Source organism: Glandiceps talaboti, chromosome 8, assembly GCF_964340395.1.
Source record: "Glandiceps talaboti chromosome 8, keGlaTala1.1, whole genome shotgun sequence".
Taxonomy (NCBI): Eukaryota; Metazoa; Hemichordata; class Enteropneusta; family Spengelidae; genus Glandiceps; species Glandiceps talaboti.
Genome location: NC_135556.1, coordinates 26,261,624 through 26,286,698, shown reverse-complemented (window position 1 = coordinate 26,286,698; position 25,075 = coordinate 26,261,624). Strand labels below are relative to the sequence as shown.

Sequence of the window (25,075 nt, the reverse complement as noted above, 5' to 3'; positions counted from 1 at the left end):
ATCAATATGAATCTAGATTCCACTTTTAACGAAGGTAAGCAAACCAATTTTACAGATTTATGATTTTCTTCAATAATTTATGCTAAATAGTGTCATAAAGATAACAAATCTCTCTCTTTATCAAAAAGTTTATTTTGGGACACTTAGGGGGTCTGAATTTTCAAAATAATGGCGACGGCGATGGACGTGGATTCACCAAGTATATCTTCAAAGGGCGATAAAAAGCGTTTCGAAGTAAAAAAGGTAGGTAACGACGAAAGATATGTCAATTTGAGTATTTACATCAAATTGTTTAGTAATTTGACTACATATTACTAGCCGCAGTTGAAAGTTATAATGCAACTAAAAAACGAAGGGTTTGGCTTTTTGGCAACATTCATTTGCACAAAGCAAAAGAAGCGGACCTTTTCTTGGCAATGATTCCACTCATGGGATCAGAATATTTCAATTTAGGAAAACTTTGGATGATATAGTTTCTAATCTACCGCATGTGGTTTTGAAATTCGTAATAATGAAAATGAAATTTCATCACGTGTCACTTGTCGGAAAATAATATTGTAATGTAAATCCCTGAAGGCAGTGCATGTAGCGCCCTCAGTGGCGAAATTGATATTGTCGAGTCATCCTATAAACTTGGCTCTGTGTCATTCTGTATACAATTTGTAATATGTTTTGTTGACACTGTCTGTTCTGCCATTTTTGCCACAAGCTTTGATTTTGTCATCATTTGACAGGCTATTAAAGTGGCCATATGGATGACAATTTGGGTAGTTATTTTGGATTTTTGGAATTTTTTTCACCAAGTCCTTGTTTGTAAATCAATATATTGTCTACCAAACACTATCAATAGTATCATAGTTTTGAATTACTCCACACTATTAGCTAATGGTTAGCATCACCATCAACAACAAATCTCAGAAATCTTGTCAGTTTAGCTGTATTCACTAATCAACCTTTTTGTTTTGTCTCTAGTGGAATGCTGTAGCACTATGGGCATGGGACATTGTGGTTGATAATTGTGCTATTTGTCGTAATCACATCATGGATCTATGTAAGTATTTTACAATTCTAAGCAAAGAACAAATATTCAAAATCAATAATATTGTTTTCATTTGAATGCATTTTCATGATTTACACGGTAGGCCAATAAGTGTTTTTTGACCAGCTACACAGAAACACCAGAGATGAACAATTTGAAAATGATGCTAATGCACATGCACAAACATAAAGAACTGGTTTAAACATGTACTTTGGTACATTAGTGCATGGTACGTCGTCAATGGTGTCATTCCTGAGGTCCACATGTAATATTTGCATTTTCAAATTGTTCCATTTTCAGTCATTTACATGACTGCATTTGCGAATCTTTCCATTTTCGCCTGTTTATATGGACTCCATTTTTAAATGAAAACAGATCATTTTCAAAATGATCCACTTTCAGCAGCGTTTTCAAATTATTGCGTTTTCATTTGCATATTGTCGTCTTCATGCAGATGATAGGTGTAAAACTAAATGCAACAAAATAGTTGTGCTTAAGCCTTTCATTTGAAAACAGCAAAGTGTAAACAAGGCCTTAATCTGCCATTTACATTCACACTACAAGGATTAATTCTGTACATGTACATGTAAATAGAGTCGTATGATATTAAAAATGAGAGATAATGAATTTCTTTTCAGTGTTTCACCTTTAATTATGATGTATTTTTCAGGCATTGAGTGTCAAGCTAATCAAGCCTCTGCTACATCTGAAGAATGCACAGTGGCTTGGGGAGTCTGTAATGTAAGTATGCCATTATTTGACTTGGATTAAAATGACAGTTGTGTGGAAGAGTTTAACTAGAGAAAAAAAAAGGTTATCCAGAATAACAGTATAATCCTATCTAATAATTATGGCACTACTGAAAAGACAACAGTATTGAAAGAACAAGGGAATGAAACATTGGGATTTAAGGAGTGTTTAAACAGAGAATGGAATTCTCTATATGACAACATTAGAGAAAAATATAATACATTAGATGCAGGGATTCAGGACTGAAAAAATATCAAATTTCAAAACAGTATTTGTAAGTATGGAACAGTATAACCTTACATTAGCTGTGAGGGTAATTGTAACAGGTGCTAATAACTGTGGCATTTGAGAGTGATGCACTGTCATTAGCAAAAAATGACTTGCATACCAACGTTATTCAATGTATGCACTGTATATTAATAATACTCATGGTAGTAACAGTAGATGCATCACAAATGACCCACTGTACTTAGTCTGTATCATAGTAACAGTAGATGACAAACAACTCACAGCACTCAGTTTGTATGAATCATAATCATCAAGTTTTATGTCATTTAAAACACACTCAGTATTTGTGACTTGATTTATCCAACTCTCCTAATATTCAGTGAAATTTTTTTTTTTTATAGCATGCTTTCCATTTTCATTGTATATCACGATGGTTAAAGACAAGACAAGTCTGTCCTCTTGATAACAGAGAGTGGGAATTCCAAAAGTAAGTTGTATTTTACTAATCACTTGATTTCCAGTACATTTACATGGATATCTGTTACCAAATGATTTGGCCTGCCATCATATTATATTGTCTAAATACCATAGGTTATATAAATGTAGATGTCTTTCACCCTTAGCTTATATTTGATGTAGTTTAGTCAGGTCCCTAATGTACAATTTATCAGTTGGTTTCTTGACTGCCTGTCAACCAACTAATACAGCACAATTTAAGGATAGTGGTGGCCTTCCCTACCCAGGGAAATGTGTAACATTGCTGGAAGGAAGAAACTGCAAAAATCCCTGGGTATGATCATTGTACCAGCTAGGGTAGAGACTGTTCAGAGCTCTACTTATTTTACTCACTAACACTCACTATTTAGTAAATCAGTAGTTGCCTACCAGTTACTTCAATACTTTGTTATCCATGTTCTAATACATGGACAATCATTTTGTTATTTTCTATAGGTATGGTCACTGAAGAGATGTTCTTGGTAATTTACACATTAGTTCCAGCCACCTGTGTAGTATATAGTAATAATAGATGATTTTCATGTCGCTGTTCCATGCAAAACTTTTGCATTTATAGTGTTTTGTAAAAAAGACACGCATTGATACAAGGTCCTAATGCTGTAGCAAAATGTATATACATATCTTACTAGATAGAAAAGTATACTTCCCCTGATAGATACATCTGAACAGTCAATATCTCCTGTATTCACCCTAGTGTGATCACCCTTTTGTCAGATGTTAAAAAGGCAATATCTCCTGTATTCACCCTAACCCTATTTTCAGATGTTAAAACAGTCAATATCTCTTGTATTCACCTTAATATAAACCCAGTTTACAGATGTTTATACGTCAATACTCTTTTGTATGCACCCTAGTATAAACCCCACATTAGAAGTACAAAAATTTAGATGAGCATGTACAGGGGTGCCAATGTACCAATTTTTTCCCAATATGAGATTCCAACAAACAAATTAACATCGTTCACAAATTAACATCGTTCATTTATTTGGTATGTAGGATATGAGTTTGTTGTTCAGATCAGTCAAAGGATTTATTTATGAAAATAGAAAAAAAAATGTGCTATTGATGTTATTCTCCAGTTGAATAAAAGTGTGAAGTAAAACAAGAGATTGTCAAGTTTCAAACGTCATAGATTTATTTGCCAAAGTTTCATCTTGTAGAGTGTGTATGGCTTCCAACCATGCTGGTTTAAACTGTACAATGTTGTGTAATTTTTACAAAGCAGTGTATATGAACAGAGCAGTGTATCTTTTGTAGTGATGAAGTATCAGATTGTTAATTGCTATTTTTAGGCCAAATTGTCTGTAATGATTCAAAGAACGGTCAGTTTGGTGGAGGAGGGAGTGAGAAATCATCTCAGTTTCAGAAATGCAATGATTGAACCATACTCCATATCGCAAAAACTTGATTGAATATACAGGACACTTTTTTTTTTGTGAGGAAAAGATTTATTTCTGTCCAGGGGAGGGGGAGAAAATCAAACAACTGGTTTTGACAATGTTTGTTTTCACTGTCCAATAAGTGATGTCACATTCAAAAGTTTGAATCAAACTACTTCATTTGCATACAGGAATATCAAATTACTTCATTTGCATACAGGAATATCAAATGGACAAGTTTGTGGAAGGTTTGACAATTGATTTTTTTTTTTCAAAATGTATTTTTTATGTACAATGTACCAGCAGAATAATCTGTCTGTTTTCTTCTTCTTGTATTGTATTAAAATAATAAACATTCTCTGATTTGACAGACTATGGCCATGTATTGAGATATTCTTGAATGTGTGGTTACTACTGAAGTCAATCATCTCTTAGGAGACCTATGATAGAATTGTAACGATAACTCAAATGAATGTCTGGTTACTACTGAAGTCAATCACCTCTTGGGAGACTTATGATAGAATTGTAACGATAACTCAAATGACTCTCAAAATACGTACATCTACAATGTGTGTAATATGGTGATGTGATGTATTGCACACGCAAGTTGTAATATATACGAGTACATGCCAAGTTCTGATGTAATTCACACAAAGTTGAGGAGTGCACGCCAAGTTCTGATGTAATCCACACAAAGTTGTGGAGTGCACGCCAAGTTCTGATGTAATTCACACAAAGTTGTGGAGTGCACGCCAAGTTCTGATGTAATTCACACAAAGTTGTGATTTAATGTATACATAAGTTATGATGTAATATGCACAATATTGCGATGCAACACATACAAAAGTTATGATGTTCACACAGTTTTTATGTGGGTATATGCATAATATGGTGCAGTGCTAGTGCTGATAATGTACAGGACTGTTTTTGATGATGTATTGGTCACTTCTCTCCAGGATGTAGTGCACTCATTGTTTCAGCATAGCAGTTAAATACATGTAACACATGCTGGACCTGCTGTCTCACTCACTCACTCACTCACTACCTAGGATGTTAACTATTGAGTTCAAATCATAATCTCTACCACTAGACCATATGTTCTGATGTCCTCAGCTATTAAAAATAATGTAATATCCCTTTCATTGTGAAAGAAACAATAACCAGGTCTGAGGGTATATCGTATATGAAAAGAAGGCAGTGTGTAGATAACCAGTAAGTGACTGGTGAAGTTGAGCCGCTATTCTTAGCTAGTAGAAGTGAGTGTGATTTTCCACTGAGGCAATGAAAAATAAACTTGGCGATGTATATTGTACTGTGCCATAAAAAAGTGGATTTACAGCAATAAGGACTGCTGGAATGGTAAATGATAGATATCTGTCTGTCTGTGAGATGTAATTACCATGGCATTGGTATTTGACATCAGCTCATGTTTACATGACACAAAAGCTGTACTAGTATAATAATGTTCATTTACAATATGCAATGCACAGCAACAATAAAGCAATCCCAGGGGTAAAAAAGCCAGAAAAGTAGCTCCAAGCTAATCAAGTTCTGACATTGAGAGCAGCAATATATCGGTAAATACAAAAAAAAAGTGAATTATATTTTTTTCAAGGTGTTTTTGAATGGTTTTGAGGTGTTCACACGTAGTAATTTGTCCACAAAAATGAACATGGTGATTGGTGATATATCCATCCTGGATATATGTCAAGATATACCATTACCAACCTATTTTAGAAAAATGCTGTATCTGTTGCCTCATCACATCATGCATGACTGAATGTTTATATAACATGTAGTGATTTTCCACATACACTTGTTACTTGTACGTGCGATAATTATACTAGAATTAGACACTGTACCCGGGAACAGCTCCCTGGAACAGCCCTCTAAGCAAACACATGCACATGGTAGTTTGGTACTAATATTGATGCACCACTCGAACAATATGGCGCCCTCTGTCATAAATAATAATATCGAGTTATCGCACGTTCATATGTTGAGTAAAGCCTCAATATGCTTTCTTTCCAGCTTGAAATTATAAGCTTGTTCCAATGTGTTTTACTGAATAACGTATTCATGAATATCTAAATTTAACACTCGAAAAACTGCCGCTGAGACAAAACATGACCTGGCTGGGTTGAGAGGTCATACTGCGTCATTTTAGGGTCAGCCTGAACTAGACATAGGCGGATATGGATGAGCTGGATAACACGAAATAAACATATTCTATGTCTGCTATACCTGTTAAGAATAGTCTGTTTTATGTGGAAGATGTAATCAAGATCTATTAGAAGATGTGTGAGATCTCCGAGAAACGGCGACGTACAATCATCGGTGACGATTATGGAGTTGGGTCAACCCCCGACAATGTTGTTGATAAGTACAGGTACGTAGGTAAACTTTGGTTTCCAAGTTCCCTATAACATCGTGATATATGCCATGACTTGGTGTTTTGTCTGTCCTCAAGCCGGCCAGTAGATTTATTCTTTCGATCTCCGACAAACTTAACAAATACAGCAAATGAATAATCAGGGCGTAATTACAAATGTAAGACCACTGCGTGTATATTTGTTACACGCGGTGTACCTGCACCATAGCGCATACATTCAATTCAAGCACCTTGACTCGAGTTTAAACACCAAGCGTAGCAACACAGTTTCTTTCCTAAAGCTATAAGGGACTGGAACTCAGTAAATCATGATATGAAAGCCAGTCAGGACATTGATACTTTCAAGGCTAAACTCCATAAACCATATTACTAGGTTTTGTGTGCATCCCTCCCCAGCTGTGATATCGTAGGGCGATAGATAGATACACAGGCACTCGAATCAATATGTATGATTTAAAAAAAAATATGTATCATTGTATGTAAATAAGTCTTATTTACATACATTTTTTCCTTTCTTTTTTTTTAAATTATACACATTGATTCGAGTGCCTGTGGATAGATAGATGTACCGTGTACACACTACCGACGTAACATCACATGTACTAGAAATGTGGTCCTTGCATGCCATTACGTGTAAGGGGTGGACGATTTGATATCCTGGGGGGGGGGGGGGGCCCTTGGAAGATTTCTGGGAAAAAAAGATGCCAAGTGGATTTGCTTGAAAAAAAAATCCGGATATGAGTGGGTGATGGAAAAAAAAAGATGGACCACTGCTGCTAGAAAAAAAAATATCTTGACAGGGAGATGATGCACAGGTTCGAGTATACTGTTCAACCTGCTCGTACCTCTCCAACCAGGACACTTGTCAAATCATGACAAACAGTTTCAAACACATGTCAGGGACCAGTCAGTTTCGTTAGCCTGTGGTACATATATATATATATATATATATATTTGTTCTTGTCTCTGTTTCTTTCATAAATGGTTTAAATATTACTTCATGTAATTGTTCAAACATAACTATACATAAAATTATACATATAATACATGTATTACCTAGCTACCACACTAGTTACAGAACATGCCATGTAATTTGTTGGCTGTTTCACAATCAGTGCTTCACTTATCTTGCACTTTGGGGCAAAAGTGAACTTGACTGTTTTGTAATGGTAATCTTCATTAATCTAAATTGTTCTAGTCTCTTCAGTATGAATTTGTCAGAAGGGATGATATACTTCTTATTTCAGACACTACATGTATCAACACCACAACTCAAATTTAAGTTTCTATTGTACACTAGGTATGACCTCCTAAAGTGCTCTCACACATCAGTAACTTTACTATACATGCAATATCAATGCCCCTATACCAATGTTACAGGCCCACTTTTATAACATGGAATCCCCCTCCCCCATGAGAGGTAGACATGTTCTAGTTTCAAATCAAAGTACTTTCCTCCACCTCTTACTGTCAAGATGCTATGAAACTTTATTTCAAAAATGTTTCAACCTTATGTAGTTGCTTTTTACATGTTACAGTTGTCTTGTAAAGCTTGCAAATTATTGTCTGAAAGTGTCCGTGAATACTAAGCCTAAACATTGCCTTTAGAAGTAAAAACCTCCAGGGCTTCTAGGGGGAGACCCCCTAGAACCCCCCTAGAACCCCCCCCCCCCTGTAAGAGGTAGACATGTTCCAGTCTCAAATCAAAGTTCTTGCTTCCCCCTCTTAGTGTCAAGATGCTATGAAACTTTATTTAAAAAATGTTTCAACCTCACGTAGTTGCTTTTTACATGTTAGAGCTGTCTTGTAAAGTTTGTAAATTATTGTCCGAAAGTGTCTGTGAATGGCCTAAACATTGCCTTTAGAAGTAAAAATCCTCCAGGGCTAGAACCCCCCCCCCCCCCATTCACACACTCACACAAGAGGTAGACATATCCCAGTCTCAAAGCTCTTCCCTCTACAGCTTACTGTCAGATACTATGAAACTTTATTCACAGGGTCAGTGACTTTTTGTTTGCCCAATGGAAAATAACACTGACACCCCCAAGCTGGAGAAACTGACCGGTCTATCTAAATGTCTGAGCTCACCAATCAAGTTTCCGATTTGTATTTTCAGTGTGTCATCATACCATGGCATAAAAACTGTCAATGATGTTTATTTAATCGAAAATCAAACATGTATGAAATATGTAGTTTTCTAAATAAAATCTGTGTGTGATAGAACAGCATCTTTTACTCTCTGTATTACCCTGTGTGAAAACCAAACAGAAAATTGTGGCAACAAATGTAGGTGTTCAACGTTGACGTAAAAAAAAAATCCAGATATCTCAAAGAAGCAAAGAAAAAAAAAGTTGCCAGCATAGGAGAAGGGGAAAAAAAATAATTCTCAGGCAAGCAGGTGGGAAAAAAAATAATGACTCTCCACCAATCTTCCAAGCCCCCCCCCCCCCCAGGATATCGAATGGTCTACCCTTAATAGCACTGGTATGTACATAGCCTGGAGTCAAGTGCGGTCAGTTAACACACCAGTGTTTGGCAGTTTGGTCGATCATTACACCAACCACCTTTCCCTTGCAGTGATCGTCAGGCATTCGTTTGATGCAGTGACGTTATTTTAGTTCTTATCTAAATGATGATCATGCATCGTTGGTCTGGGTTTTTTTGTACACATAATGCTGGTACAAATTACTCAAGGTTAGAATATTAATTTAACCTTGGTGATGCTATTTAGTGATGAAAAGTGATGTAATTATTAATAATAGAGATAACAACATATAAAGATAACCAAACAAATTATTCATAATTGTCAAAACACCTTTGAATAGCCATATTTCCTTTAACTCATAAGTATACATGTAATTTTGTGCTGTGCTATAGCCTATGTGCAAAACAAATTTTGGCTTTTAATTATATAAGTACTGCCCGTTTCACAATTAGAGTCACACATCACTGGCTGTGTTTGATACACCCACAAAGAAAGCAATTAGAAACTGCACATGTTACAACTTACACTTTACCCACTTGTGTTTCACCAATCAATCAAATGAAATACGAAAAGTTCACAATTGATAAAAAGTATACAATCAACTTACTGCATGGAGCTACTGGAGAGTCAGCCAACACATATCAGTGGGGGTTTTTAAATAAAGCAAGATCAAGATAATTGTGTTTTATTTTTAAAATTGTTTCCTTTTGTGATATAGTGAAAAAAGTAGAAATATTAAAATTATTTGAATATAATTCTTTCAGATTTGTGTGCCTTACATGAAAATGATAATTGAAATAATAAGTTTACGATGCAAGATTGGTGTGTTAATTGTCAACCTAGTCTGTACCAGCTGTTGTCTGAATGTCATTTCGAGAATTACAATCAAAACATAAAACTTTAAAATCCTCTGCATTCATTGGCAATGTCGGGTAATGGTGACCAAGAAATGAAAACCACTTGTCCAGAAACTTAGGTATCCTATCTGGTTTAATTGACAATGCAGTTTAAGCCAAACAGCCAAGTCTCCGAAACCACCAACCTTGAAGTAAACAGTTCTCACATTGTATGATCAATGTCAAATCAACTGCACCAATAACAAAAGTTACATTCTCAGAGTATAGTTTTTGGGAGATGGACATGGATTTTTAGATATCACAGTGTACATGTGTATATTTAACAATTCAAGTCGGTGACACCCCCCCCCTCCCCTTCCCCCCCCCCCCCCAGGGGGACAAAATCAACTTTAATTAATGGTGATGAAATCAATCCAATCCAATGCAATGCAATACAAAATCAGACAATGTAGCTATGTTGTACTTTTGTCATCGTAAGTGTTATCACCAAAGAGGCAAAAATACATGGAGTACATGTAAAACCTATCTAAAGACAAAAACACTGATAGCAAACAGAAAAGGACAATTATTGTGAATAACGTTTCATTAATTAAACACAATATTTAATATATTAAAACTGTAAGTGTACAAGTTTATGGTTTTTATTTGAGAATGTTTAAAATGGTCAGATGGATGAGGATCAGGTATTTATTTTGGATTTTTCAATTCATAAAACAATTTTATAATGGCTTCCTACTTGAAAATTGTGTGTGAAACATTAACAACATTGACCAAGTCTGTGTTTGTAACTCAATACATTGCAAAAACCTATTAAAAAAAAGTATGAAAAGTTTGTTATTGTACTTACAATAACAAATATTTTAAGCAATTTATTGAAATCACAAACAAGTATTTGGCATATCACATTGATTTTTCAAGAAGAAGTCATGATAAAATTGTTTTATGAATTAAAAAATCCAAAATAAATTAAATACCCAATCCTCATCCATATGACCACATGAATGCTAAAAATGACATGTTGTTAATATGGGTGAGTGGCATTTGATAGTGCCTGCCTGGAGTATTTTCACAAACCATGCAGAGCTGTTATTTCTTCAGTGACACAGCAAAATAAGGAACCTCTTGGCAGTTCATTTTGGACGGTGTCATAAAAGTGGCTGTGGTTTACAATGATGGCCTATAGGCAATAATTCTGTGTTCTCAATAATCTGAATCATTCTTACTTTGAACCAGCACATGCTGTTTAAATTTCATTTCAAAACTCATTTATTTATTTGTTCCTCTTCTTGTGAATAGATAAATAGATAAAAGTTATAAAAAGATTTGATAAACATCTATAAATAGAAATGAGGACTAATTTTCAGTAATGAGTTTATATATCTTAATAGTGCATGCTTTAAATTTCATGTAATTTTATGAATTAATTTCTGTTAACAGAGCATGTCTCCTATAAAGTGTGCTAATTTAGATTTTAACATGAATTGGTAATTTGCATTATTGACTTTGGCTGTATCTTAAAAAGGCACTAATCGAATTCCATATAATTTGGTACATGCATCAACCTTAGCAAAGTGCACACATTCTAAAAGATTGTTAACATACATTTTAGTTTAATCAGTCATTTGCATAATTAATGATTTTCAGCAATTAAGCTATGTCTTAAGAATACAACCTTCAAATTCCATATAATTTGGTCCACATATCAACCATTACAGAGCACACATATCCTCTTTACATAGCTGTTAGTTTTAATGAGTCATTTGCATAATTAATGATTTTTGGTAATTAAGCATTATGATAAAATGCAAGATCCAAATTCCGTATAATTTGGTACATATATCAACCATAACTAAGTGTACATTACAGTTTTTCCATCATAATGAGTCATTTATATAGTTAATAGTTTTTTTAGCACAACTGAACTGATAAGGTTCAGTAGTGCTATAGGCATGGCAAAGTGTCTGTCTGTCTGTCTGTCTGTCTGTCTGTCTGTCTGTCTGTCTGGCTGGCTGTCTGTGTGTGGATACGTGTGTGTGTGTGTGTGTGTGTGTGTGTGTGTGTGTGTGTGTGTGTGTGTGTGTGTGTGTGTGTGTAAACAATTTAAAGTCAAAAACTGCTGGACCGATTGCTTTGATACTTGGTGGTCATGTTACTTCTGGTGTCTAGTTGGGAAATTGTTCAAATGAAAATGATTGCATCAGAGATCAGTGATATGCAAATTAGGTTTAAAAAATGATGTCAGGAGAATTTCAGCTGAAATTTGGTCATGGTGTTATTCTGCAGATTTTGTTCAAAACATACTGATACAACTGGCCCTAGCAACCATGACCATGCCAATAGCAACAGGCAAATGCCAGTAACTGTATATTTTGCAAAGATAACATAATTGATGGTAAGCAAGTGACTAAATATTAAAATATTGTATGCAAATATGCCTAGCAACAGTGCCACACCCATAGCAACAGTGAAATGATAGTGCTCGTTGCAAAGATTACCACAGGGATGGGTAATGAACACAGGCCTAGCAACAAGACTGTGCCCATAGCAACAGCCAAATTATAATGTATATTGCAATGGTAATAACAGGGATGGGTAGGCAAGTGGATTATATTTAAAACATTCAAAAAAATGGACCTAGCTGGTGAGACCATATAGCTGATGTTGGGAAACAATATCTAATTATGACGACAGGATATCATTTAGTCATTTCCACTGTATGGTACAAGTATATTTATCAAAATATTGTATTATTTGTAGGGATGATTCCGCAAGTTTGTCGGATTCCAGCTCCGTTTTATCAGGGAATGAAGATACCGAAGATAAAAAAAGGTTTGTTAATTTCAGTTTATATTCAATAAGACAGTAATATGATACAACTGAAGATTAGTAGACATCCATTGTAACTACAGGGGTCAGTATAATGTTACATCAGAAACTGAGTTTACCTCATCTACTTTCATTAGAAGTACAGCAGGTTGCTTATGTCACCTATATTTAATTCAGTCTGTACTTGCTTATGTGATTGATATATACATCTAGTCTAGTACAAGAACAGACAAAGGGTCACTGTACATGTCATTATCCAGGTATGGGTAAACAATATAATTAATCACGTACATGTATATATGAATAGTAGATGGACGTATAGGTATATCTCCCTCAGGGTCCCTCGTACAGTTTAAAGGAAAATTCATACTGGGCTAAAGCCAACGGATGATTTTAATGATTAGAACAGAATGAAATAAAATATCGAAAATTCCTAATTTTACTAAAAGCATTTAGGTTGAGCACCATGAATATAAAAATGCCCAAGGGTGTTTAGCAATACTTGAAAGGGAATATATGATAAAATGCTATCTTAATTCTGCACTCGCAGCACTGGGACACTTTTTTTTCATCAAATAACCAGAGATATATTGACTAAAAATTTGTCAATTACTCATAAAAAGACATTGTACATTGTATCTGTTAATTAGTGGCCAATATTATCTGTAGGTAGTGTAGTGGCAAGTTGAAATCTTGAGCAAAAGTTTGTTTCTGAAGCTGTACTAGTTGTAACTTGAGGTAGTACTGTATCATTTTTCAATCAAACAACCACAATATATTCACTGAGAATTGTTAAAATACCAATAATTAGACATTGTACATGTTAACCAGGGGTTGATATTAGCCATAAGCAATACAGAACAGGTTGGAATCATGGAATCATTGCATTATTAAGTTAACATCCCTGTGTTATAGAAAATAAATAAATGTATGCCTGCCTAGTTAGTTGTGTCAATTTGTTTACCCACTGCATTATTAAGTTGACATCACTGTGTTATGCTTTCCTAGTTAGTTATGTCAATTTATTAACCCACTGCATTATTAAGTTGACATCACTGTGTTATGCTTTCCTAGTTAGTTATGTCAATTTATTAACCCACTGCATTATTAAGTTGACATCACTGTGTTATGCTTTCCTAGTTAGTTATGTCAATTTATTAACCCACTGCATTATTAAGTTGACATCACTGTGTTATGCTTTCCTAGTTAGTTATGTCAATTTGTTAACCCACTGCATTATTAAGTTGACATCCCTGTGTTATGATTGCCTAGTTAGTAATGTCAATTTGTTAACCCACTGCATTATTAAGATGACATCCCTGTGTTATGATTGCCTAGTTAGTAATGTCAATTTGTTAACCCACTGCATTATTAAGATGACATCCCTGTGTTATGCTTGCCTAGTTAGTTATGCCCGTTTGTTAACCCACTGCATTATTAAGTTCACATCCCTGTGTTATGCTTGCCTAGTTAGTTATGCCCGTTTGTTAACCCACTGCATTATTAAGTTGACATCCCTGTGTTATGCTTGCCCTTATCCTTAAAAAGTTAGTGATGTCAATTTGTTTAACCCATTGCATTATTTTCTTCTCTTAAACCATTAGGAGTTTACGAAACTTGAATGACAAACTCCGCAGAGATCGGTTGAATTGTTACATCAGTGAACTAGCTGAACTGGTAGCACCACCTACTCCAAACATAAAGAAGAGAGAGAAAGCTGCTGTATTGAAACTTGCAGTCAATTACTTACGTTTACATCATGGTAAGTCAAATTTAATATTATTATTATTATTATTAGACTTTATTTCAACTCGATAGACTGTTGAGCCAAATGGCTCTTCTCACAGTGTCGAGCAATAAAATTTTTTTTGAATTGATGTATGTTACATGACTGTACATGCACCGGTTATTTGTTGTTCCAGTTGTTTGCATTGTACATGACTATAACTACAGATTGAATGTCCTTCCAATTGTACATCATATTAGGACAATTTGAAGTATGTCGATCCTACTGGTTCAGTTGTTCCAGTTTGTTGTATTGTAGTCTGCTAACACAGAATGTCCGTCCAATATTATTCAACATGGTAGGTCAGTTTGAAATACATTCTAGGCAGTGCTTGGTGTTATTCAACTTGCTGTATTGTTGTCTAAAAATTACATAACATCCAACAGTATATATATGTGGTATTAAGCATTGGTTGGTGTCATTTCAATTTGTTGCATTGTAGTTGGTTATAAAATTATAGTATATTGCGCTGACTACATCATGGTAGGGCAATTCAAAGTAAGTATTTTTAGACTCCCATTAAAAGCACATATTAAGTGTTGTTAGAGGGGTAAGGGTTGTTGGATATCACTAAAAACAAGGATATGCCTAAAAATGATCACATTCAACTTGTTTATAAAAACACGATGACACCATGTAAAGCAAATAGAACAAATAGAATATTATGGTACAGTACAGGGTAATGGTAACAGGGCAACTGCCCCCCGGACATCTGTAATACTAGCGTTTTATTCGTTCGGGGGCAGTAGTCCTTCGGGGGCAGTTGTCCGGGGGGCAATTGTCTGGGGGGCAGTTGTCCTTCGGCGGCAATTGTCCTAGAATCCAGGGTATCCTCAATAACTGTTGTTTATTGCTAAGGTTGTTGAACCATGGCAACAGGTTTGGAAATATAGCAGTTAGGGAAGTTGTCGGTAATTACTGGCATTTAAAGGTAAAAAATCATCAAATGCAGATAAATTTGTGTAAATACCTACATATAACAGGAGAAATTTAAACTTTACCTTCATTTGAAAGACAAATTTGAAGCCCACTTGCACATTGACTATTTTCATGATAATTTTTATTTGGCAGTACATTAATATGAACATTGTCATTCAACACAATTGATGATTATTTGTATTGAACAGATAAAATATGGTATTTGTCACAAATGAATGTTGATAAGAATTAAAGTTTGAGATATATTATTTTACATAGGTGTTAAATTTTAGGACCATTTTGCTCCAAAGTTTTACATTTTAGGAATACTCCCAAAATTTTAAATTTCAGGAGCAAAGTGATCCTAAAAAACCTTGCTCAAAAAGTTAACTTCCTTGGCTGTATAGTGAGATTTACATTATTTCAGGACATTCAACTGTGATTGTAAAAAATGAAGATCTACTCTATTTTTATGAGGAACTAACAAGAACAGACATACTAAATATTGGATCGTAAATCTATAAACAGTAATTTGTTTAAACAAGTTAACCATTGAAATATTTGTCAATGATATTATTGCCTTATTACAGCAGAGTTCACATAAACCTGTATTTTATACTTCTAGAAGTTAGAAAACAAATTTATACTGAGAAAACACTAAAACTACTCAGAAGAGTCTATAATTATGGAATACTATATTTTCAAGGAATTTAATTTTTTGTCTTGACACAGTAATGACTGATTTGGGAAAGTATACTGTAGTGTATTAGTACTAGTACTATTACTATAACCAAGAGTATAAGGTGCTGTCATTTGGTATTTTTCAGAAAAAACACCAGAGAAAACTATGAATGTGTTTATAAGGTGTTGTCATTTGGTATTTTATTTCAGAAAAACACCTGAGAAAACTGTGATTGTGTGTATATGGTGTTGTCATTTGGTATTTTATTTTAGCAGAAAAAATACCAGAGAAAATAATGGAAATCAAGTCCAAATGAAAATTTAATATTTCTGAGTATTTTGACATGACTATATAATTGTATTTGATAACATCTGTTCTCTTATTCTCATATATGAAATCAGAAATGTTGACTGTACTAGTACACCGAAGTCAATCAATGGCAAGTCAGTTGTCGTGACTGTACTAGTACACTGAAGTCAATCAATGGCAAGTCAGTTGTCTGACTGAGACTGTCACTGTCAAATAAAGTACAATTTGGATAAATTATAATACATTTTTTTTCAAAATGATAAATATGTCTCTGGGGCCTTAACTGATTCCTCACTCTAGAAAACAAAATAAAATACCATTGGATCTCAGTGGAAACCATCGCAAGACAACTAGAATCTTGATAGGTTGGTTGGTTGACATTTTGAATGCATGTACGATACAATTGTTTATCATTGTGTTAACTATAACTAGTCATCATTGGAATTCATGGAGATAAAAACGAGGTCCATTTTAGACTTTGTATCTACTTGAGGTTGTTTTGCTTCAACAAGGCAGTTCCAGGTACGATGTACACCAACTCAAACACACCACATTTAGGTCACTCAGACCTCAGTATAAATTATAAGATAGCAAACAGCCACTGGGTCTTTTTCAGTTTCAGGACAGATTCTTACTTGCTATATATTTGAATAAAACATGATTCCCCCCTGATTGTACATTGATATACTAGGATATTTATTTTTATATTACCATAGAAACCATACATGTACCATTTGTAATGTGTTAATTTACTAAATCTATTGTGCAGCCATTTGATCTTTTTCAGTTTTATTAGGTTTAATAAGGTTTTTTCCACACTATTCTCAAAGAACTTTACAATTATTACCCCTGGTACAGACCTATAACAACACAGTGTTTTTCCACACTATTCTCAAAGAACTTTACAATTATTACCCCTGGTACAGACCTATAACAACACAGTGTTTTTCCACACTATTCTCAAAGAACTTTACAATTATTACCCCTGGTACAGACCTATAACAACACAGTGTTTTTCCACGCTATTCTCAAAGAACTTTACAATTATTACCCCTGGTACAGACCTATAACAACACAGTGTTCTCCTACACTATTCTCAAAGAACTTTACAATTATTACCCCTGGTACAGACCTATAACAACACAGTGTTTTCCCACACTACTCTCAAAAAACTTTACAATTATTACCCCTGGTACAGACCTATAACAACACAGTGTTTTCCCACACTAATCTCAAAGAACTTTACAATTATTACCCCTGGTACAGATCTATAGCAACACAGTGTTCTCCCACACTAATCTCAAAGAACTTTACAATTATTATCCCTGGTACAGACCTATAACAACACAGTGTTCTCCCACACTAATCTCAAAGAACTTTACAATTATTACCCCTGGTACAGACCTATAACAACACAGTGTTCTCCCACACTAATCTCAAAGAACTTTACAATTATTACCCCTGGTACAGATCTATAGCAACACAGTGTTCTCCCACACTAATCTCAAAGAACTTTACAATTATTACCCCTGGTACAGACCTATAACAACACAGTGTTTTCCTGCACTACTCTCAAAGAACTTTTAAATTACAATTATTACCCCTGGTACAGACCTATAACAACACAGTGTTCTCCCACACTAATCTCAAAGAACTTTACAATTATTACCCCTGGTACAGACCTATAACAACACAGTGTTCTCCCACACTAATCTCAAAGAACTTTACAATTATTACCCCTGGTACAGACCTATAACAACACAGTGTTTTCAATACATTATGCATTCCATATACTTATGTGAATTATATACCAATCTACTAGACATGAATTCACATTTTTTAATAGAAAACTACAATTGTCTTACATATACAGTGAAAGTTATTTTTGTTGGCCTTCTTTAAAGCTTCAATTGGACCTTTTTGGGAAACAGTCTTGTTAGATATAATTAGTTACTCATAATATTGTATATTATGAACGGTACTGAATGATCCGTGGGTAAATGATTTTGTGTAGGTGTACATGTACATAAAAAATGATTTGATAAATTCAATGGTCAGCACACTAAACTCAGCAGCTCCAACATGTTCATGATTCCAACCTATTACTATACTACTTATAGATAAAAACAACCTTTAATTAACATAAAATACAATCTCATTATTGGTATTTTAATAATTTTCAGTTAATAATGTATTGTTGGTTTTCTGATCAAAATACTAAGAATTCAGTTACATCTAGTGTAGCTTTAAATCAGATACGTAGAAGTATTAGTAGTCTAAAAACTAACATTCCCTACAAAACTTGATGACAAAAACAAAGAAATTAAACAGTCTGCTAGTTTAGTCCAGAGGGTGAGTTTTGGAATCTCTTGCCATTTATCCTCTCTGATAAAACCTAATTTTGGAAACCCACCAAACACATTTTCAGTATCTACAGGTTTAGGTATAGGATTGTGATCATGTCTGTATTATTCAGTATAAGTCTATAAATATGTGTTGACAAAGAAACAATAGATCTGATAAGGACACTAACTACTGGTGGTCATAGGCTTTGTCCTTCAACAAGTGTTTGTTGTGAAAAACACCAGAAAATCTGAAAATAGGTCATGGTCAGAGTTGTTGTTATTTCAGAAAAATGTCAGCCTTGTGATAGATCTTTACTATTATTAATAGTATATGAAACATTGATAATTTATATTGATGTATTGATATTTATACTGTCAGCAAAAACACATAATATGCAAATAAGACATTCGTGATGATGTATAAAAAATCATGTATATGCACAATACATGTATATTTGCACAAAATTTGTTGTGTTGGATAAATATATTGAGAGTACCAGTGTGGCATACTCATGGTATGTGCACTCCTATTTGCAATACTTTCTAGGAATGTACTTTTCAATCACTTCACCCAAACTGCAACCACAAAGAATATTGCAAGCACTTGTTCAAATATACCATACACTGTATATATGGTAGTGGCACATTTATACACATTTATACAGTAGTGGGTTCTGCTATGTTAGTTTCTCCTACGTGAACCGTGTTGTAGCAATTTAGCTAATGAAAAATGGCCAACAGACAGTATTAACACACATCACCTCTTGTATAATGTTGTAATGCTTAATAAGCCTTGAAGTGTAATCGGATATATGTGATTCAAGATGAAGCAGCTGTGTAGTTTCATAAAAATAGCTACAAGTGTCTTTTTATTGAAATAAGTTTGTTATTTCCTTTCAATTGAAGAGGTAAATCTGGTGTATGTACTTAAAAAGATTATTATTCGTTACATATGACATTTGTACATAACATATCCTGCTCTCAAAAATATTTTTTAAATGTAAAGGTTGACAGATTTTGTTTTGTAACTCAATAAAAAGGAATAAAACACATACTGAGCATGCAAAGCTGTATGAAGGGTTTCACTTTCTAGCACAGTAGTGGTGCTAAAGGCATGGTAAAGAGTCTGTCTGTCTGTCTGTCTGTCTGTCTGTCTGGGTAAACAACTTAAAGTCAAAACGACTAAAACAATTGCCTCAGTATTTGGTGGGGATTTTGGGTGTCTAGTTCGGAAATTGTTCAAAGCAAAATGATCACATCATAGATGTGTAATTTAGGTCAAAATATGTCATTTTTGGTCAAAAATTGATTGAGCTGAAATTTGGTGAGAATGTTCATAGGGATGTGTAGATGAATAACTGTTTTCGACATGGTGATCCCATCAGTGATATGTAAATTAGGCCTAAAATGATTTATTTTCACAAAACACCCCTTATTTGAGTATACGTATGTGCCACCCTTTGGGGTGCTTTTTCTAGCCCTTTGGTCTAAAATGGGGTCTGTTTTTTTTTAGCTAAAGAGTCTAAAATGGGATCCACTTTGCATTATTTTTTATTTTGCTTGTTCTAAAATGTGGTCCATTGTCCTTTACCAAATCATATCAGACATTAATTGCCTGAAAATGTTGCCTCCTAAGGTAAATGTATTTAGGTCTAAACTTTCATCTTTTAGAAACCTGTAATGGTCTAAATGGGGTATTGATTTTTGGTCAAAGTAGCCTGGGGTTTCCAGTACTGGCCACACACCCCTACTAGAGCTGGCCACTGGTACTGCCCCCAAGGGCCACACACCCCTACTAGAGCTGGCCACTGGTACTGCCCCCAAGGGCCACACACCCCTACCAGAGCTGGCCACTGGTACTGCCCCCAAGGGCCACACACTCCTACCAGAGCTGGCCACTGGTACTGCCCCCAAGGGCCACACACCCCTACCAGAGCTGGTCACTGGTACTGCCCCCAAGGGCCACACACCCCTACCAGAGCTGGCCACTGGTACTGCCCCCAGGGGCCACACACTCCTACCAGAGCTGGCCACTGGTACTGCCCCCAAGGGCCACACACTCCTACCAGAGCTGGCCACTGGTACTGCCCCCAAGGGCCACACACCCCTACCAGAGCTGGCCACTGGTACTGCCCCCAAGGGCCACACACTCCTATCAGAGCTGGCCACTGGTACTGCCCCCAAGGGCCACACACCCCTACCAGAGCTGGCCACTGGTACTGCCCCCAAGGGCCACACACTCCTACCAGAGCTGGCCACTGGTACTGCCCTCATGAGTATGACTAGACTGTCGACAGTCGCTTGCGCTTTTTTTCCCTACGTTTTATCTAAACTTAAGTCATTGCTGTGCTCTGATCCGGCGCAATACTACTATAATCGCATACTGATATCAAAGGCCCGAGCTCGGGCCTTCGGCCCTCGATGTCAGTATGCGATTATAGTAGCGTTGTGCTGGATTGGAGTTTAGATAAGACATAGGAAAAAAAGGCCCGAGTGACTGTCGACAGTCTAGGGTACGACCAGCTAATGATGTATCTCAACATGCAGTAAACAGGCTAAAGCAATTTATGCTAAAATTAAAATTGATTGTCAAGTATGTGATGAGGATGTTCTTATGATTGTTTACTAGGTATACAAATTCAGGAGAAAAGGGTTTGGTCAAAAGGTTTAAACACTCCGAAACAGTTCAGTGGTTCAATTGGAAAGCTGTCTAGTTGATGAGATGGGGTATGATTGAGATCCTGATCTGATGAATTACACACAAATCAGATAAAGAAAATATCAAAAGACTTCATGAACATTTAAATATTTGGCAGATTTAGTGGGGATGTTCCTAGGGGTTTGTAATATTATGGGATGGTCCTAGGGGTTTGTAATATTATGAGATGTTCCTAGGGGTTTGTAATATTATGGGATGTTCCTAGGGGTTTGTAATATTATGGGATGTTCCTAGGGGTTTGTAATATTATGAGATGTTCCTAGGGGTTTGTATATTATGGGATGTTCCTAGGGGTTTGTAATATTATGGGATGTTCCTAGGGGTTTGTAATATTATCAGCAGATTTAGTGGGGATGTTCCTATGTTCCTAGGGGTTTATAATATTATGGGATGTTCCTAGGGGTTTGTAATATTATGAGATGTTCCTAGGGGTTTGTATATTATGGGATGTTCCTAGGGGTTTGTAATATTATGGGATGTTCCTAGGGGTTTGTAATATTATCAGCAGATTTAGTGGGGATGTTCCGATGTTCCTAGGGGTTTATAATATTATGGGATGTTCCTAGGGGTTTGTAATATTATGGGATGTTCCTAGGGGTTTGTAATATTATTAGCAGATTTAGTAGGGATGTAATCCTAGGGGTTTGTAATATTATTAGGAGTACACAGTCAACCCCACTAAAATCATTACAATGGCCATGACCTCTTCTGGCTGCAGTAGATTGGCAGCAGGATAACAAGGTAATGATAATGGTCATAGCAACGTACTACAAACTGAGTTGTCATGACAATTTTTCAGTAAAGGCAGTTAATGTACTATAATTAGTGATACTAATTTTATTTTTTTTGAAGGACTTAAATTTCCTTGAGATTTTTTCTACCTCTGTTATTGATATGGCATTACAAATGATGTTTTTCAGACCTGGCACCTGTGTGCAGGAAAAGAAGATGGAGGGGGCCATTTGAAAGAGCTGAAAATTTAGGAGTTTCTCTGCTAGAGGTGAGTTAACTGTCAATTCCAGCTGCTTGGCTGAAAATTAGGACTTCTCCTAAATGTGAGTTAACTGTCAATTTCAGCTGCTTGGCTGTCAATTCCAGCTGCTTGGCTGAAAATTAGGACTTCTCCTAAATGTGAGTTTCAGCCATACAGCTAAAAACTTATAAAATACGAAATGGTTTTCTTCATTTGGCCAAGTATGAGTAATATGAGTGATCTAAGGGGCCTTGTCACTACTCGTCTGTGACCAATATTGACAATGCCGCTTAGATCAGTCATATTTTTCTGGGTAGAGTGGATAAATGTATTGGGGAATAATAATTGAATATTATACGCATTCAACATGCTGTCTTGCCACTGTTTTAACACTGGGAGTCGTTGCTGGGCAAGTGAATGTTTGGATTGGTTGAATGAAGTTATCAACAGTACAACTGAACTGAATTTCAATTGTACTAAAGTCATGGTGTGTGTGTGTGTGTGTGTGTGTGTGTGTGTGTGTGTGTGTGTGTGTGTGTGTGTGTGTGTGTGTGTGTGTGTGTGTGTGTGTGTGTGTGTGTGTGTGTGTGTGTGTGTGTGTGTGTGTGTGTGTGTGTGTGTGTGTTTTACTCTGTTCGACAGACCAGAAGTTAGTGTGTCTTAGACACCACATGAAATTGTAACAGTGTGTAAAGCAGGATGCTTTGAAGAAGTTACCTCCGACTAACGCATCTTTTAATGTGTTCTGTGTTAGAGTAAATTGTAGCATAAAACGTCAAATGCTAAGGTCTTATGACCAGGATTCAGTGTGTCTCAAACAAGGATTGTGTGTGTCTCAAACAAGAATTGTGTGTGTCTCAAACACCCAAATGCTAAGGTTTTATGACAAAAAGTGTAAATTGATCACACCAATGCAAAGGAACTGGCTGAGCCTGGATTTCACAATGAAATTGTTGTGCTGCAATGTTATTGGCACTATATATTTTGTTGGCTTTGTTAGTAGATCATTGATGAAGAAATTAAATATTTTTTATTGATTTCAGTCTTTTGGTGGTTTTCTGCTGATAGTCTCAAGACGTGGTGTATTGATGTTTGCTTCAGATGCCATTGAATCACACCTTGGACAAATTCCTGTAAGTTAGTTATAGTTATGGTAAAATTAGCTTCAATAAGCAAATAAACCAGACACAAATCACATCAGTCCTCTTGAAACATTAGCCACAAAATACTGAGTTCAGTTGTGATAAGTTAAATCTGAGGTTCACATTATTTATCAAGTTTTCTTCTTAAAACATATTTAATTTTACCACTGAGGTTCAGTTAAATTTTGTCACCTATCGTACTAGCTGTCTTCAGCCTTGTCGACAGCTGTGTGATGGCTAATTTATTCACACACATATGTCCAATCACATACATTATATCTTAATCCACAATGATGACCGGAATTGCATCACAAATGAATTATACAAACTGTTTACAAACATAACATATGCTTAATACATGAATACATAAAAACCCAACTATAGTTTCATAGCAAAGTAGCCATGCATTCTTAAATTCTTCTTTAAATTTGTTTTTATATATTTAGTATTCCTATATGGAGTTTAACATTAAAGTAATATATAAAAATAGTTGAAATTTGAGAATTTAATGGGTATTCAATCATCATATGAATATATCAACTTGTAAAAGTCATAATGTTATGTGATAATTTAAAAGCATTGTGTAGTTTTGGGTTTCTTTCATTGAAATAATGTATTTCTTAATCTGTTATTATAATGTCATTTTAGTTGGTTTGTTGTTCGATTTATTGAATACCTTTACTTTTTGTGAATCGTCCTGTATATGAAATGTTTATATATTCCATTGTCATCGTCATCTTAAATTAATGCATTTACGGTATATACCAATTTATGAGTCAAATTATCAAATTTCATCAAATTGATGTAAATCAATTCTAATCACACATAGGATGACAATATCGTTAGATTTCCTGTTGTCAATTTTAGTATATGTTACATTATCAGATTCTCCTCTCCCCCTCGTTGTCATGGTAACATATTGTATACTTTATATGATATTAGACACCTTTAGTTTGCATTCAGTATTGACAATACACATTTATATACCAATGATAGACTTCCTAGCTGTTACATCATTGCAAACCATGACCGTTTTACGGTAACGAGCCAGTCCCTACTATTTCAAAGAAATAATAACTCTGGTTTGTGAGAATGAGCTGTTATCACTTTTAGATATTGTATATTTTAATACACCTCTTCTCACAATACTAAATTTCCCATCCTCCCCCTTCCCTTTCGTTTTCCCCTTCCCTCCGCCTTACCAGGGTGTAAAATCTTGACAAAAACACTGATAAAGTTGTCGGCATACAGAAATGATCATGTATATACTGAGAAAGCAGGAACAAATCATTGGAAGGCCTGTGAGTAATTTTCTTCATCCCAATTCTCTTTCGCCCCTCCCCCTCCCTCTATTACCGTTGTACAAACTCTTAACAAAGACACATTACTTTGAAATGGTTGTCTTGATAACATTATGTGTGTCCATTCTGCAGGGAGAAATCATTGGACAGCCTGTGAGTAATATTCTACATCCAGAAGACCATGGTGTTTTCAAGGTTCACCTGTCTCAGATGGAAAGGATACCAGACATTCAGGCAGGAAAATCAGGTATCAAACACACATTATAGTCATGTACAAATATTAGATAAAATGGGGACTATCAAAATCTCTCTCATCACCACTGAGTTTTTTCCAGCTGAATAAAGGAAAGTATTTGAGAATGATAAAGTTATACACCTGTGCTAGCTTTAAAAAAATGACATAAAAATATCATCGTGGCAATTTGGAA

At 35.3% G+C, this 25,075-nt stretch overlaps 2 protein-coding genes across 2 annotated transcripts; both read left to right on the top strand.

The window, feature by feature from the left end:
* The first annotated feature begins 159 nt into the window (after positions 1 to 159).
* Positions 160 to 4,252, top strand: LOC144438567 (E3 ubiquitin-protein ligase RBX1). The gene is made up of 5 exons (XM_078127651.1): positions 160 to 243; positions 973 to 1,051; positions 1,710 to 1,780; positions 2,419 to 2,504; positions 2,969 to 4,252. The coding sequence occupies exons 1-5, from the start codon at positions 169 to 171 to the stop codon at positions 2,979 to 2,981; spliced, it is 324 nt and encodes a 107-aa protein (XP_077983777.1). The 5' UTR covers positions 160 to 168; the 3' UTR covers positions 2,982 to 4,252.
* Positions 4,253 to 6,209: 1,957 nt separating this feature from the next.
* LOC144439436 (neuronal PAS domain-containing protein 2-like) lies at positions 6,210 to 24,914 on the top strand. The gene is made up of 6 exons (XM_078128725.1): positions 6,210 to 6,301; positions 12,404 to 12,475; positions 14,077 to 14,234; positions 22,152 to 22,231; positions 23,248 to 23,337; positions 24,780 to 24,914. Exons 1-6 carry the CDS (start codon positions 6,210 to 6,212, stop codon positions 24,912 to 24,914), a joined length of 627 nt encoding a protein of 208 aa, XP_077984851.1.
* The last annotated feature ends 161 nt before the right edge of the window (positions 24,915 to 25,075 follow it).